General features: G+C 44.0%; 1 protein-coding gene across 6 annotated transcripts in view; it reads right to left on the bottom strand.

The window, feature by feature from the left end:
- The window catches only part of LOC147030439 (zinc finger protein 608-like), a 231,390-nt gene that overhangs the window by 17,854 nt on the left and 200,236 nt on the right, over nt 1-13,300 (bottom strand). For 3 of the 6 annotated variants that reach the window (XM_085874487.1, XM_085874485.1, XM_085874488.1), the window contains exons 6-7: nt 11,126-11,280; nt 10,893-10,994 (exon numbers count right to left, since the gene is read on the bottom strand). In XM_085874487.1, coding sequence (XP_085730613.1) covers nt 10,893-10,994; nt 11,126-11,280 — 257 coding nt within the window. Of the gene's footprint in view, nt 1-10,867; nt 10,995-11,125; nt 11,281-13,300 lie in introns of all 6 variants that reach the window. The other 3 variants (XR_015056364.1, XR_015056363.1, XM_085874486.1) reach the window with 3 other exon arrangements.

Raw genomic sequence — 13,300 nt, 5'->3', positions numbered from 1 at the left:
TTGGGAAGGTGGAGTCAGCGTCGTGTGGGCGGGGAAGAGGAGGCGGAGTCCAGTCGATGACTGTAGCAGGCGGAGTCGAAGTCCAGCTTGAGCGGGAGGCGAGGCAGAGCATAGAATGATCGAAGGCTCCGCTCGAGGCCCTGCCCTGCAGCACGGGGCAGGGGGCCACCCCAAAGCGCTGTGCCGTCACCCGAATTGGGCGCTCTGATTGGCCCCGACCCCCCTTCCCGGCCCAGCCGTGATGGCCGGAAACCGCAACACTCCATTTCCGGAAAGATGACCCCACTCTGCAGAACCGTCTCGCTCCGACCGCACGACATGACATGAATCGCCCACACCGAACTCCGCGCCAAGAACCGCCCTGCAAAAACCCCCAGGCAGTGCCCTGACAACCGGCCGAGGGTCCTGAATGCCTGCTCGGGCGCCCCGACCAGTGCCGGTCAATGTGCATACTCAAAGTGCGCCACGCGGCCCGATCGCAGCTTCGCTGGCCGTAGAGGCGAGAAGACGTTCGCCGTCCGTGGGGAACATCCGCGGCCGCCAGCGGGGACCAAAGGTATGATGTGATGGTGAACCCATGCACAGACAGTAAGATGTGTCCATTCGTGCCCTGCTCTGTATGATTACAGCGTCGTGAGCGGAGCATGTGTCTGCCTTTGAGCACATTCCGTACAGTGCGCGTGGAGCCGCCATTACACATGTGGTCAGCACTTGCCCGATTCTGCTATCGTCTGCATGGGGCAAAACCATATCGATATAATTAGTCCAGAAATGAAAGCAGGGCACGAATGTTGAAAAGAACGCGCCGCTTGCGCCTTGCATACTCGCATCCCGACCAACATGGCATGGGGTTGCCTTTCTTTTACCGGCCTCGGTGCATGTTCCGTGCAGCGTGGGCATCGTGCTGGGAGTGTTTCCTGTCCATTGGGTGGAAATTACTGCTGCACATGCATTTGGCAGGCTTTGTTTTCTACAGAGGGGTGTCCAGCGTAATGCCTGCTTGGCCTTTGCTGAGGACCCATCTCATAGTGAAGGGCGCACATCACTCAGATTTACCTCAGGAATAATCATAAAAGGAGAGTAGGAATGAAGTTAGAAATTAAATGAAGAAGAAATGATGTAAGCAAACCTAACTATGAGATCCTCGCAACGCACACCCCTGTTGCCTCGCTAGATAAAAGGGAAGAGACTATCTCAAAGTATATTAAGAGAATAACTGTCTTGGGACCACTATATGTTGGATGCAGGTGGTTCCAAGAACCGCAACTATATATATATATATGTATATATATATATATATATATATATATATATATATATATATATATATATATATATAAAATATCCTATTCCGCGTAATTTATGTTTGAGACACGAGTATTAAAATAATGTCCACCAATGTCGAACTCTTGGATTTTCGGATTGTGTTTTGGCCAAATAAATAAATACAGCATACCTTTTCACACCAAGGCCAGCTCTTATATATACAACGCATTCCTCCCAATTCCACATACTTTTCATTCCTCCACCTCCCCAACATTCATACACCTTGTCTTGTTGCATTGTATTTGTGTTTTTCACAGCATTTCGATCTCTCCAAAAAGGTCAAAGTGCATTTTATAATCAAAATCGCATCAAGCAAAAACCCAGTCGCACCTACAGTGATACCGATGATGTTTTTGGTGTGGTCACATAACAAGGAAAAGGAATTTCAGCAAATAGTTTAGCAAGTGCCAAGAATCAACCACTTCCTCATTTTTTGCCCAAATCACAAACATTGTGGCAAAGATGATAGATTCTGGAGTTGCTTTTGTTGTAAAGAATGTGAAGAACTTGGTGGGGAAGACAAATATTGGCGCAATATACTTTACAATGTCGGGAAGTGTTGGGTATAGGGATGAGTTGCTAGTGCTTCTTCTCAACCACATTAACACCCAAATTCTTGTGAAACTGATATCACCCGTAAACACTGCCATTGAGTGGCCAAGAGCCTCCATATTTTTAATTTGAGTACTAAAGTAAAGCAATTGGTCTGGAAGCGATCACAACAATATAACTCTCATTATCATTGAAGACTCTGGTGATTGTTATCGTTCTGGTCTGAACACATTCTGACATACACACTGCAATAATCGATTTTATCTTTGTAGTTACAGTGATCATCATTCTTGGCTGACCAGGGGTTAAAGCAGCGGTCTGAAGTGTGCGTTGTCGTGTGAAAGATATGACAGGACTTTTATGTGGAGATGCAAGCACAAGATCGACAACAAAACTGCAATAAGTTGAAATGGGAAGGAAGCCTAAAAAGGTGGAATACAATCTTTCGATGTAAACTGCATAAAACTAGTTCTCCTGGTGCAGTACCTTCACATCTAGTCATTTCATATCTCTCATAACTCCATTGATTATATCATGCGAGTCTTGAAGCACTTGGGAGTATGAAGACTTTTTGATGGTAATATAATCTCCTGACATTTTCTGGATACTCTCCTTTCTTTCATTATTTCATTTTTTTTGTATGCATAATCTGTCTTGGCTCATGGATAAAGATGATGATAGAGGGTAAAAAGGCAGCATACTGACAATGCGGCAACAGGACAACAGGTGGAAGCAAACGCAATGCAACAACCAAATAGAAAAAGAGGAGAGAAAGGAGGAGAGGGAATTCTGCAACATGGAAGAAAAATACGTTGGGTGAGGTAAGGTGAATGGGAGAAGAAAAAGATAGGCAAAGATGGGGGATGACATGAGATGCATGATTAAATCAGAGCATTCAACCATATTCAACTTAACCTGGAGTTAAGGGTGTGATTGAACTGGAAGGCAGGTCCACAAATGGGGGAAAAGAGAAAAACGAGTAGAGCTTGGCAGAAATCCTGGATTTGGGGGATTTAATCAGGTTGGGGTTACTGTAAGAATGAGTGCATCCAGGAGGATCTGCGGAGGATTGGAAAACTGAAAGAACAGAGGGGCTAGACTGGAGAGATGGCAAAAAAAAAATAGGCTGCGACCTGTCAACTGGTGATTATTTTCAGTTTGAAAAGCCTGAACCACACCTTGGCACTGGAGCTACTGCACTTCACATCAATAACTCTGTTTTTCACTGTCCATGTACTATTTGTCACGTCAGGTCAGATTAGATCTGTGACTTGCTACAGCTACCATGTACACCAGTACGAACCTGTTTTATGATCGGGTTGTCGGCGACTAAACTGTCTCCCTCATCAGGTTTCCTGGTGAGGAGCGTGTATGATGTGGACACCCAGCAGGATGAAGAACAAAACTTGTCAAATGGCAGAGCCAATGTCAAAGGACAAAACTTGTCCTTGTGAGCCAACGTCCATCCATATCTAGTACCCAACTGTGTCTGTGGACCTCCTCCTGCAGTTGGGTTCCATTTATTCGGAGGTTGGTGGCAAGATTTGCACTCTGGCCACTGAAAAACCCTTCATTCCTTGAAACGTAGTAAAAGCATAAAGAAATCTGAAAACCCACTCCATGGGAGTATCTCCTGTGCAGCTGCCCTCTGCAGGGCTGCTCACTGGATGATGGGATTTGGGCAAAGCCTTAGGGACCCCACTCTGATGATAGGAGGAAAACAACGGGGTAACCTTCCCAGGTCAGATTGTGGTGGTGTGCATCAGGGTGGTGCTGAAGTGTTGTCCACCAGATCGCGGTCTCCTCGGGTTAACCTGAGGTGGTCCCTTTAGATGGGTGCCTGGAATATCCTATCCCGAAGAGAGGATGATCACCTGTCTCTGTTATCATCTGAGCTCAAGCATTTGGACATCGATATTGCAGCACTCTCTGAGGTTCAGAGACCATATTGCAGCAAGATCATGGCAGGTGGTTACACATACTATTGGTCTGGTCACTGATGGTTATCATGTCCAAGGAGTTGCTGTAGCTGTGTCCAATAAACTAACTCCAATGATAATTAGGGTAACACAGGTCAACGACCGTATTATGAGACAAAGGATTCGTCACTCCTTGGGTGTTATTTTACTGATCTCACCTTGAAGGAGACATTCTATGCCACGCTCGAGTCTGTGGTTGATCAGTGCCCCAGGTGAGATGCTCTTCTAGTCTTGGGGGATTTCAATGCATCAACTGGAACTGATAGGGATGGTTATGACACATGTGTTGGTCCCCTTGGGTCTGCAACTGTGAACCAGAATAGCATTAAGTTCCTTGACTTTGCAAGAAGTCATGGACTTAGGATGGCTGGTTCATGGTTTCAGTGCCCACAGGCACATCGCTGGACTTGGTATTCCAATGCTGGTGGTATGATAAAGGAGATTTACCATGTGCTCATTGATGGTCGCTGGAGGATGATCCATAACTGCAGGGTCTACCAGAGTCCTCAGTTCCTCAATACTGACCACCGACATGTTGCAGCAACTCTGAAGTTGCAGCATTAATCTGGGAGAATGGTACCATCCCAGCCTCGGCTGGATGTTGGCAAGCTCAAGGATGAGAGCGGAGCTGAGGAGTTTGCGAATAGGCTGAGTGGGGATTTGGGGGTCTGGGTGCTTTGGGGAATCCTGAAGAGTTGTGGAGTGCCTTCACTCAAGTAGTTGCTGGTAGATGTCTTGGAACTCACCGTAGGGAGAAGAAGAATAGTCTCTCAAGGGACACTGGATACCATTGACCAGAGTCGCAGGGCCAGGCTGAATGGCAGAGCTGAGCTGTTCAGGAAGGCATAAAACTGTAAATGTGCCAAGCATGGACAAGGAGGACTATGTGCAAGGAATCTGTGAGGGGGTAGAGCATCACCTGTGGTCAAGTGATTCTCATCCTGCTTACTGGGAATTCACACATTGCGTTTCTCCAAGCCCGTCCCTCGGTGTACTACAGTTAGAGTGGAGGGTGGTGGGATCTTGCCAAAGGAGTCCGAAGTGAAGGCCCACAAGGCCGGTTGCTTTGAGCGGCTCTACGAAGGCTGAAACATCAGATGTTGAGTTGGATGTCAGGGGTGTTACTATCCCTATTGCTAACCCTCCGATCAACTGTGATCCACCTTTCTTTGTGGAAAAGCAGGCTGTGGTGAATTGGTTGAAACGGCGTAAAGCTCCTGATATCTGTGGCATCCATGTTGAACTTCTCAAGGCTGGTGGAAATGCTGACTCATGTCGTTGCATGCAGTTCTGTGCTCTGCTTGGAACACAGGCATCATCCCACCTGACTGGGAGAGGGGCCTTGTTGTCCCTCTCTGGAAAGGGAAGGGTGATCGCCAAGAGTAAAACAACTACCGAGGGGTGACGTTGCTCTCATTGCCAGGCAAGATCTTTGCTCGGATAATTATTGATCGGGTTCGTTACCATCTGCTCGAGCACCAGCATCCAGAGCAATCAGGCTCTACACCAAAGACGTCAATCGTTGACCATATGCTTGCACTTCAGGTCCTCACCGAACGCAGACGAGAGTTTCGGCAGGGGCTGCTTGCAGCCAATGTTGATCTCTGTGAAGCATTCGATTCAGTGAATCAGGATGCCCACTGGAGGATTCTTGGTCTTCGTGGGGTGCCACCAAAACTGATCAATCTGATGTCTGAACAACACCTTAGGACTGAGAGTGCTGTGAGATGTGGTGATAACATCTCTGACTTATTTCCAGTTGTTACTGAAGTTCTTCAGGGGTGTGAGCTGACCCCCACACTTTTCAGCACTTGTGTGGACTGGATTCTGGGAAGGATGTCAGAGAGATCAAGCTGTAGTGCATCGTTTCTCTGCATCTCTGACCTTGATTTTGCAGATGATGCAGTCATCTTTGCGGAGACTCTAAATATCACTTTGGAGGTCCTCGAGGTGCTGAATCAAGAGTCGGAGCCGCTGGGATTACGGGTTTCCTGGGTCAGAATTAAGATCTTGGCTTTCAATGACATCTTGGATGCTGCTGTCCTGTCTGTACCTGTTTGTGGCGAAGATGTTGAGGTGATGGAGAGATTCACTTTCCTTGGCAGTCATATTCATGTCTCTGCTGGCTGTGAGCCAGAGTTCAATAGACATCTGGGTAAGGCCTGGGGAGTCATGGATTCACTGGATCATGGGGTGTGGCGCTGCCGGTACCTGCGTGGGAGGACAACAGTCTGAGTCTTCAGGTCCTTGGTGCTTCCAGTCTTACTCTATGGAAGTGAGACTTGGACTTTGACCAGGGATCTGAGATGGCAATTTAATTACTTTGGTACCAGGTCTTTCCTGAGAATCCTTGGCTATCGCTGGTCAGACTTTTTGGCCAACGAGCAGTTGCTGAGAGAGACTCAAATGAGATTTGTTACCTGCATAGTCCATGAGCATCAGCTGCGGCTGCATGGACATGTGGCTCATTTTCCTGACGCTGATCCGGCTCACTAGATTCTCTCGGGGAGGGAGCCTCATGAGTGGAGGACAATTGGCCAACCACGTGCCTCATGGTTGCAGCAAGTTCATCAGCATCTCAAGGAGATGGGGATAGAACAGGCATCTGCCTGGGGGATGGCCAGAAGGAGGCCCTTGGAGTACTGGCAGAAAGTGGATGCAGCGACGTGCTGCTCCGGTGCATGCTCCCATACCTTACCTGACCTGTGTGCATTCCATCTCCCAACGCCCAGGAGTACCTTTGACTGTGAGTTTCACTCCGCTCCCACCTCTTGATTGTCTGTTTGTTGAGCCATCCTCCAAACAGTGAAATCTCCATTTACATCTCTCTCCCCCCCCTCTCTCTCTCTTGAGTCAATATGAACCAACTTTTAACCACTCATCCCAACTCTCTCATATTCAAAGGTGGTGTCAATTGTCACCTCAAATTTGAATCGTCACCATGTGAAATGGCTGGGAGTTGATACCTCTCTCACCAGCCATAGCACTTCAGCAAAAGGACTTCGGCAACTCCGTGTGACTGGCTGAATCTTTTAACTTTCCGACCCAGAATTCTGTCAGTGACAAATCCTCCATTCTGGACTTCTTAATGACCAACTTCACCGACAAAGCCTCCTGCTCTTTCTCAGCTCCAATTGATTCATCTAACCATGTGCTTATGATAGTCAACTCAGGTTCTGTCACAAGCAAAGTGAGCTATTCTCAGAGAACCACCTCAGTGCCGTCAAGTTAGGCAGTTCACGCAGGCAGACTGGCAGGCACTGGAAGCAGCCATCTCATTTCGCAACTGCTCTCCTATATCTGCTGGCCTTGATATTAACTCAGCCTGGGAATTGTTCCATATAAACTTGCTGTCTTTGTCTCTGTCTCTGTCTCTGTCTCTGTCTCTGTCTCTGTCTCTGTCTCTGTCTCTGTCTCTGTCTCTGTCTCTGTCTCTGTCTCTCTCTCTCTCTCTCTCTCTCTCTCTCTCTCTCTCTCTCTCTCTCTCTCTCTCTCTCTCTCTCTCTCTCTCTCTCTCGTACAGATCCTTCCTTCTGATCTGCCAACACTGGATGTTGGCAGTTAATGTCACACCTGAAAAGCATCCAATACAGTCTGGCACTGTCCCTTTTGCTCTTGAAACTCTCTGCCTATGGCGTCCAAGGCCAACTCCACACATGGCCCACCAATTTCCTCTACTCTCATAGCCAACACGTGGCCCTCAACAGAATCCTCTAAACTCCTCTCCCTGTCAAGGCTGGAGTTCCCCCAGGCAGTGTTATAGGTCCTCTCCTATTCCTAATGTTTATCAATGATCTCTCTGACTCTCTGGAAATCCTGTTTATTTATTTTGTGATGACTCCACCCTCTGGCATAACCATCCCTCACCCTTCAGATGAGCAGGCAGCAGCCTCTTCCTTCTCTGAAGATCTTGAAAGAATCACGACCTGATCAAACACAAGGAATATGTCTTTCAATCACGACAAATATCACACTCTCACTATGTCTCTCAGAAAGGACCGAATAGTAAACACTCCCATTTATCTTCTCAACAAACCTCTTGAAAAGTTCAGTAACTCAAACTTTTGGGACTCAAATTCAACGATGATCTTCATTGGGAAAAACTACACTTCTGAGTTGTCCTCCAAAGTCAGTTCTCGACTGGACAATGGACATCTTCCATCATGCAATATCGTTCCATGGCACATTTGAGCTCTTATTCACTGACAAGGCCTTCATCCACAGGTTGATGGAGTGCTTCTCTCTCCTCTGGGCTGGCGCCACTGCTGCCTCACACATTGCTTAACTTGGTGCCGTGGAAACCAAGGCCTTCAAGATCATGGGAATCTCCCGTGATGAAACTGACTCGATGGGCCTATCACTTTCACATCGCAGAGTGGTCATTGCTCTCTATTTTCTATTGCCTCCTGTCTGGTCTTACACCCTCTGCTAGTTTCATACTCTGTCTCCCCCCTCATGTTTATACAGGGTATACCCGCAGTTCACAGCAAGCTCCTTCTGTTGAAGCTCCAAAAATTCTGAATAACCACTCAACTCCCCTCAGTTGTTCCTCTCTTTCCACCACCTTTGGAATTAATTTCCATTTTCTCTTCAACCTCATTCTTCCCTCCTGGGCTTCAAGCCAGCTGTTCACCACCATCTCAGAACATCCCCCATCCAAAGCCATTGTCTTTTATACCCCTGTTAACCATCCCCAAACCCACCCGTTTCCAAATATCCAGTTTTCCCCTCCTGAAAGTCTGTGGCTCTATCCATTTTATCCACCCCATGCGTCGTCCCCGAGCCACCATTCTTCCCCACATCCGTTATTTTTCCAGTCTCCCTCTATTTTTCATCTCTACCCTGCTGTTAGTGTCCCACCTCCTCCATTTCTACCTTTTGTTCTGTTATATCCTGATCCACCCTATGTTCTATCTCCTTCATGAGCCTCAATTTTGTATAAAAAAACAAAAACTTACTTTTTCTGTTTCTTTGAAATATCTCAGTCTGGATCTTTTCTTGCTTCTAAAGGTATAATGTTGCCCTTCCTGCATGGTGCTTCCCAATTGATTAGCTTGGTGCTTGTTCACAACATTGAATCCATATAAACAAGTGAGTTCATCTATAATATTAAAATGCTTGGCAGAGGTAGAGCTTGGACTATGCATGAGCATTTGTCTCAAAGTTGCACATGTGCCACACCATCGTGCCAGAGGTCAGTACATCTTGCTGAAGAGAGGACCAGAGCTTAGATTGTGCATGTGCGGTTGCCCCAAATTTGCAGTGCCAAATTATTTCTCCTGGTCAATGTCAGAATAAAAACTTTCAGTTATTAATCAAATTGATCTGAAAAGATGAAATGTAGCCACTTTCAGTGAGCTGAACAAACACCGTGATGTGACATCACATGGAACAGAGAAGTCCTGACATCAATCCATCACGTAAATGCTACGTAACAATGTTTCATACATGTACATGTATTTACGACTACTTATTTATGATCTGACACCCTACTTTATATTCTTCTTCCTCTTAAAAATAATCAACTGATCCTGCTCTGCACTGTTGCTATGTCAGTGTTTGTTTTATGTGTGAAAACAATTTATTTACTATAACTGCCTGAGCACCGACTCCAGGAACAATATAACTTCATATAGGCTATATGGCATTTCACACTCATCGGATTATCCATACTTTGATGAAATCAGCGTAAAAACAAACTTGAAGGGGGTGCCACGGGCAAGGTGTTCGAGATAGAGCAAAATGGTTTCAAGACATTAGGTGGGGAATGATCTCATGATTATGCATAAAAATATTGTCATCCTAGCTCTCAAAGTTTGGGCGGTCATATGATTTTATGTCAAAATTCGAAATTTTCTAAGTTCGTGACCTTGTGACCTTGACCTTGGGACGAAAATGAAAAATCGAGCTCCGTGGGGCTATGCAGGTGCCATTGGGCTAACCAAATACCGAAAGCCCTGCCAGATTCGACAAACCCCCTAAGAGAAGATGCAAATTGAAATCGCCTACCCCCTAAAAACACGTTTTTTGGGCGTGGCTCCGCCCATAATGGGCGCACCATGCCCATTTCCAGGAAAACACAACTAGATCATGATATAAACCTCCCACCAAAATTTTGTCAGGATCGGATCAAAACCCACGGAGCTATGCTCGGGACAGACAGACAGACAGACAGACAGAGACAGACAGACAGACAGACAGACACACAAGAATAACGAATATAGTGGTCACTTATTTTTTTCGTGAAAATATTTTTTCGTGAACCAATTAATCACTTCCCATTGTGACTATGAGGCACACACAACAGGGTCAAAATCAAAAACCTGGTGTGTATCAACAAATAATCACATTCACTATTTATTAATTGTCATTTTACTGTGTCCCTTGCAAAAATAAATTTACCAAATGGACAACTTCTGAAAATTTTAACTTATGATGGATGCCATTTCTTTCTCAAAAGATAGAAAAAAAAATTCAATATCGCAAAAAGCGTTGAAGATGGTACAATAAACGTATGAAAATGAGCATTAATACACCTGCAGTTTTTAAATACTGGTAGCTTCAGAAATGCACACATTTATTGCTGCAGTTGGGATGTAAAATCACCCTTTGCTTTGGTTGTGACAGCACCCGAGAGCTTCGATTCCAAACAAATTGCTACTAATATAAAAAGTGATCCACTTTTTTTAACCGATATAACACACCATTGTGTATAATTCTTTAAACCTCAGCTCTTTTAGCCTCAAAGGAAAAGCAGAATAGGAAAGGCTTCAGTTAGTAGTATTGTATAAGACTTCAGACAGGGCATTAACATGGCTGTTTTATCTCCATTTACATTAACAAAAACCCATGGTATCCTTTGCAATTGCAAGCCTCTGGTATCTACCATGGCCAAATTCATTATTCCCAAGGATGTACAAATGAAGAAGTTATTTCATGACAAAGCATGTTAAGAGGTACGGAATATAATCAGTTCATGAAGAAATAGATGCAAGACACTTGATTTTGACCTGTGCACGTTGTTCCAGCGCTCACTTGCAGGTGGACATGTCTTAGAGGTGGTGGACTGACTCTCCTCTTGTTCCTATCCATCCCTGCAGGACCCTCTTCCTTGTCTGAGGGTGGCTTTTCTGCTGCCTTGTGAGAAAAAGATTATATTATACGGTGAAATTAAGGTTTTGTGTTAAAAACTGATAAGAAAAATGATTGCAATGGATTTTTTAAAAAGGCAATTAAATTTAAGCAATAAGTAAGTACTGGACACTTACAATTGGTGATTGGCGTGAAGCTTGGCATTCTAAACTTTGTGATTCCAAGTTAGACTTGGCTGCACTCGCCCGACCTTGATGATCCCGTCCTATGTCCTCTGACCCTCCTGGCTTGCCGTATCCTGAACAATAAAGACTGGGAGAAAGGTAGCCCCCTGAAGAGAAATAAGTTCATAAGTTACATCACATAACCTGTGATACTAAACTGGATTATTTACACAGTATATGAGGATAACTGTTCAATGAAAACACAAATGTCCATGACTTTAATGGACACATGATGCAGAGGAAGTGGGTAAGAGAGCGAAGCAAGAAAATAAAAATAAGGATAAGGTTAGAAAAGAGAAAAGGGTAAGGTAATGCGGTAAGGTAATGGGGAAGGAAGAAAAAGGTCGGAAGGTAATGGTTGAAAGGATATGGGTGGGGGTTGATAACCTGCAGTTATCCATGCATGGGGCATGCAGGTGAAAGAGTAATATTTTATCCATTTTATGCATAGCTAACAAAAGAAAAAGTGTAAAGGGTGAGGAATAAAAAAAACAATAGTTTTAAAAACACAAAAACACTATAAATAATGAATTATGGAATACATAAATAGATTTACTGTAAAAGTGGAAATTTTGGCACTATACATTAATTTTCACGCATTTCACACTGCAACAGAGAAGCAAAGCAGAATATATTTGTCTTTTTTAGAGAGATTACAGCACCAGGTCTTACAAAGATGCTCGTGCCATACGCATGCAGTTGCCAGTCGCACCATAGGGAGTAGCAAGCAATGCGATTGGCCTGCGCGTGTAGCGTTGGTCTATGCTGTTTGCAACTACAGTACTGCACTTTGGTATCCACAATTCAACGTAAAATATGCTTCATTATTTGAAGCCAAATTCAAAAGTGGACGAACTTCAGTTTTTCCCAAAACATGCAAGCTTGTTTCAATAAAAAATAAAGATTGTGAAAGTCATATAAATAAATTAATTCTGGGTTTTACTGCCGTTTTATGGAGTGTGTATTGCACCACCCTAACTAATATGTTACATTAGTTATTTGTGCCTGTTGTTTGTGTCCTTTATGTCGTCTTTAAAATAGTAAGTTTCCTGTTTTGAATGATTTCCAATTCTTTTGGACTGCCAGGGAGGCAGACAGAGTAAAAAATTATCTCACTCCACTCTGCGCATGTGTGATCAGGACGAATTCAGAGACAATAATACTGTTCAACAGCAGATTTGACTTCCAATTCATGTTCCGATTCGTGTTCAAAATATAACTTTTAATTTAAATAAGTTGTTCCTCAATCATAAACTGATAAGATGGACAGACGGACGGAGACACGAACCAGTTACTTAACCCCGCTTTTCACTTCGCTTGTGCAGGGTAACAAATTAATCCAAAATAGCCAGATAAATAAAATGAATGGATATACTTGTTTTGCTGTAGAACTGAATGGGAAGTGAATGCTAACAATTTAAATAAATACAGCACTTTAAGCCATGCTGAAACATTAATAGCAATAGTTTGAAGCAAAACTCCCTGCCCCTTCAATACTCTTCCACCAACCTCCCCCCCCCCCAACACCCCTTCCACATATACATATTACAATTTTCACATATTTTACAAATGTTCCCGTCACCATCGGTCCATTCAAAAGTCCGAAAAAATTCCCAGGAAAAATTCCAGTTGCATTTTTATTCCTGTGTAAGAAAACCAAATGCAGAGTATAAAAGCTTGTGTCTGCCATGTGGGTAGAGGGGAGAATGTTGGCCTTCTATCTAACTTTTGGTTTAAAAAAAAAAACTTTTATCTGGACAAATTATTATATTTTGTGGCATTATAAATCTTTAAAAAGAGTAACATGGTAACTGGAAATGGATGAAATAAAATAGCGAGCAAACAAATATTTAAAATTACTTTCCCTTTGGCATCCATTCTAAATGGAAGTCTTTGTGAATTTTTGCACTTCAACACCATTATGAATAAAATAACGACACACACACCAGAAAAATCAATAAAAATGCACATGCTTTAGGAGCTATAAAATTATTATATTATTTATACTAATGATGTGACAAACAAATATGTTTATCTGTATTTGTTCACAACACAATTGTCGCGTGAACAATTTCATTGACCAAAGTTTCGAACAAACAACCATCAAACTCTCAACATATCTTGCCA

The sequence above is a fragment of the Eptatretus burgeri genome, chromosome 3 (assembly GCF_056783735.1).
Source record: "Eptatretus burgeri isolate ZD-2024b chromosome 3, Ebu_testis_v1, whole genome shotgun sequence".
Classification (NCBI taxonomy): Eukaryota; Metazoa; Chordata; class Myxini; order Myxiniformes; family Myxinidae; genus Eptatretus; species Eptatretus burgeri.
Note: the sequence above shows the minus strand (reverse complement) of the source record. Positions and strands in the feature narration are given on the sequence as shown.